The following is a 3,397-nucleotide window of genomic DNA, read 5'->3' as shown; positions in this document are numbered from 1 at the left end:
AAACCGATTTCATAGATACTTAAGCGTATATAGAAACACAAGAAGGAGAAGAAAAAAAAAAGAGCCGAAAACAAGAAAAATGGAAAAATAAAAATGAACTCATGATGATCTCTTAATAACAACATCTCACCACCTAACCCCAAAAAAGTTGATGTACATTCTTAACCCACTTATCATCCGCCACATCTAACCATATAAAGCAAACCGCGTGTCCTTCAATATATTATTAACTCAATTATTAAAAATACCCTTTAACCAAAAAATAAAATAAAAAATTAAAAAAAAATAAAGGATCTTTCTTGATTAATTACAAATAATCCCCTCCAATTAATTCCCATCATTTCTCGTGTCTCCTTCCCATTTGCCTATTTTCTACCCTTTTCCACCCTGTCTCTCTACTTTTCTTTTTTTATTTTTATTCTCCCTTTTTATTTATTCCTATTTTTATTTTATTTTTTGGAAATTTCAAAAAAAAAAAAAAAAAAAAAAAAATCAACTTTGGTGATCATTTGTCTGTTTTTCGCCGTTGTTTCCTCCATTTTCTCTCTCCTCCTAATATTTGTCTATAATTATTTATTTATGTCATTCTTCATTTCTTTCTCTCTTTATTAATCCCTTTTCTCTCTCTGACACACCCATCCCCTTCTTCTAGTTTGTTGCATATTTCATTCATATTTTCTTCATCCTTCTTTTCCTTTTTCAGGTATTTCATCTGTTCTCGAATTTAATATAGTCTCCTCTTCTTTTAATTTCATTTCATGCTATTATTGATTTGAAGATATTCGTCGATTGATGTTATTAATGTTTATATAAGACGGGGTATTTAATATTTGTGTTTATGTCTTATTACGTGTGGTCTTAAGGGTTTTTTATAACATTTTTTCCGTGTTTTTTTATTGGGTTTTGTAGATCTATTGGTGATAACAAATTTTCCGTGACAAAAAGAGGAGAGAGAAAGTTGTGTAATTGATACATACGGTTGAAAAAAATGGCAGAAGAACATGGATTTCAAGCATCAGAAGGGCTCAGATTATGTGCAAATAATTGCGGGTTTTTTGGAAGCTCAGCAACTTTAAACTTATGTTCAAAATGTTTTAGGGATGTACACATGAAAGAAGAACAAGATGCGCTTGCTAAAGCCGCTTTAGATAGCACCAACCCCGTCCTCCCGGGTTTGGTGCATAGTCCGGGCTCATCCACCCAGTCGGCCAGTTTTAAACTGGCTGGCCCGGCTGCGGTGGATTGGACATCGGCGGTTGAGACTCCAACAACGATGATCTCAGTAGCCGATATCCAAGCTGGACCCGTGGCTATCCCGTCAACCCAACCTAACCGATGCTTAACGTGTCGTAAACGGGTTGGGTTGACCGGGTTTAAGTGTAGGTGCGGATTGATGTTCTGTGGGTCCCATCGATACCCCGAACAACATGGGTGTTCGTTTGATTACAAGACCATGGGCAAAGATGCAATTGCAAAGGCTAACCCGTTGATCAAGGCAGAGAAGTTGGAGAAAATTTGAAGAATTATAGGATGACTAAATTTGGAAACCCCTCAAATTATGAATTTCAATGAATATTTTCTTGAGTGTATTTGTGGGATATGAGATCAATTGTCATAGTTGATTAAAGATGGGTGGGAAAAAAAAAATTGGAAAATTTGGGGATATAATTTTTTTCCTTCCCTTATTAGGCACATAATATTGAGGTGGATTAAAAATGTTTAGTATATACTCTATTATCTTCTCATTTCTAATATGTTGCCTTTTTTTTTTCTTTACCATTTTAATTCTTACAATTATTTTTATGTTTTGATGTGTCTTTTTGTTTTTGCTTAATGGGTATTGAATAAGGAAAAATATAAAACTCATTATTAGCATAAGCGTGTTGACTTTTTAACAAATGTTTCCTAATGTAATGAATTGTTCCCAAAAAAAAAAAAAAAAAAAAAAAAAAAAAAAAAAAAAAAAAAAACCACAACAAGACATGAATTGCGTAAGTACATACGTAAGCTTTAACTTGATTAAGATTAGAAGATGAGAATGTGATGACGAGGAAAATGTCTAAAATTCCCACATTCATTGTTTAAGGCTTTGAAGTTATGGTGCATGAACTTGCGTACTTGCCCCTTTGTTTAGCTGTCATATATGCGTAAGCAACCAAGTTGGATAACGATTCTTTAAAGTGATACTGCCATAAAAAATATCACCACCGTCAACATTTGGTGTGAATGGACAATCATGCCCTTACTACTTCACTACTCCTTATCCTTCCCGACAATCTACCACCCCTTTTGACCGACAACTACCACCACTACCCTGACCTGCGACCCACCACATCCCCCTCAATGACGACCTACCATCTTCTCTCGTCGATAGGAAGGTGGTGGTTTTTTTTTTTCTCTTCTAATTTCCGACAACTGTGGTAACCGGAGCCCAAAATCGGTTACCAGTCAGGGTGGTGGTGGTCGTCGCCGATTAGGGTGGTGGTGTCAAGATGTTAGTAATTGGTGGCAAGAGGAAAGATAGTGGTGAAGTAATAAGGGTATGTTTGTCCATTCACACTAAATATTGGCGATTTTGATCATTTTTTATGGTGGTATTTTTTTACGACAATTTATGGTGGTATTTAACACCCCCTTCTTTAAATTGCTAGGGAGTAATTTTATAATGTTTCTTTCATTAATAAAATAATGACAAAATACAAATTATATACTCGTACTTCAAAAATATGTCAAATTAAAACATCTCTTTTGTGTTTTTGTACCTTTTTTTTTAATAAGGAGAAAAATCTTGACCGTATCTCAACTCTCACGGTTTTTTTGGTCTGGTATTTGCAGGTCAAACACTTTGAGAGTGAGAGAGAAATGTTAAGGGATCTCCACCCTCAAAGTATCTTTAATAAGGATTGAACCCCTAACCTCAAAATTGGAAGGTGCAATCTTGTCCACTACACCAACCATCGGACAGTGTCTCGGTTAAGTATTGGCGCATAGCTGCTATTTACGTGGTAAGTAAATAGCAGCTATAAGACAAAAGAGTGGTGAATTTTATTTTATTTTTATTTTTTTTCTAATGGTACAAATATTGTACCACTGTTATCTATAATAACTATAAATAGTACTACTAAAACAACTTATACGCTAGTAGTATAAAATACATGTATAATAGTACATTAAAAATATTACTGTAAGTGTAATAGTACATTAAAAATACCACTGTAGCAATAAAAAATCACAGAAATTAAGTGAATTTACCAATTAGTCCTCCTATACGCATCATAAACAAATAGCAGCTATACGCCTAGTTGCACTCCAGTATCTCAACCCCCATTGTTTATAGCATAAAACTTTGTATGTTGAGCTTGCATGTTAAGTTGTTAACGCCGGCTTAGTTTAAACA

At 34.4% G+C, this 3,397-nt stretch overlaps 1 protein-coding gene across 1 annotated transcript; it reads left to right on the top strand.

Moving 5' to 3' along the window:
• The first annotated feature begins 561 nt into the window (after positions 1–561).
• LOC110729330 (zinc finger A20 and AN1 domain-containing stress-associated protein 4-like) lies at positions 562–1,776 on the top strand. The gene is made up of 2 exons (XM_021909063.1): positions 562–703; positions 910–1,776. Exon 2 carries the CDS (start codon positions 989–991, stop codon positions 1,517–1,519), a length of 531 nt encoding a protein of 176 aa, XP_021764755.1. The 5' UTR covers positions 562–703; positions 910–988; the 3' UTR covers positions 1,520–1,776.
• The last annotated feature ends 1,621 nt before the right edge of the window (positions 1,777–3,397 follow it).

The sequence above is a fragment of the Chenopodium quinoa genome, unplaced genomic scaffold (genome assembly GCF_001683475.1).
Source record: "Chenopodium quinoa cultivar QQ74 unplaced genomic scaffold, ASM168347v1, whole genome shotgun sequence".
Classification (NCBI taxonomy): domain Eukaryota; kingdom Viridiplantae; phylum Streptophyta; class Magnoliopsida; order Caryophyllales; family Amaranthaceae; genus Chenopodium; species Chenopodium quinoa.
The sequence above is the reverse complement of the archived record's forward strand: the minus strand, read 5'-3'. Positions and strand labels throughout refer to the sequence as shown.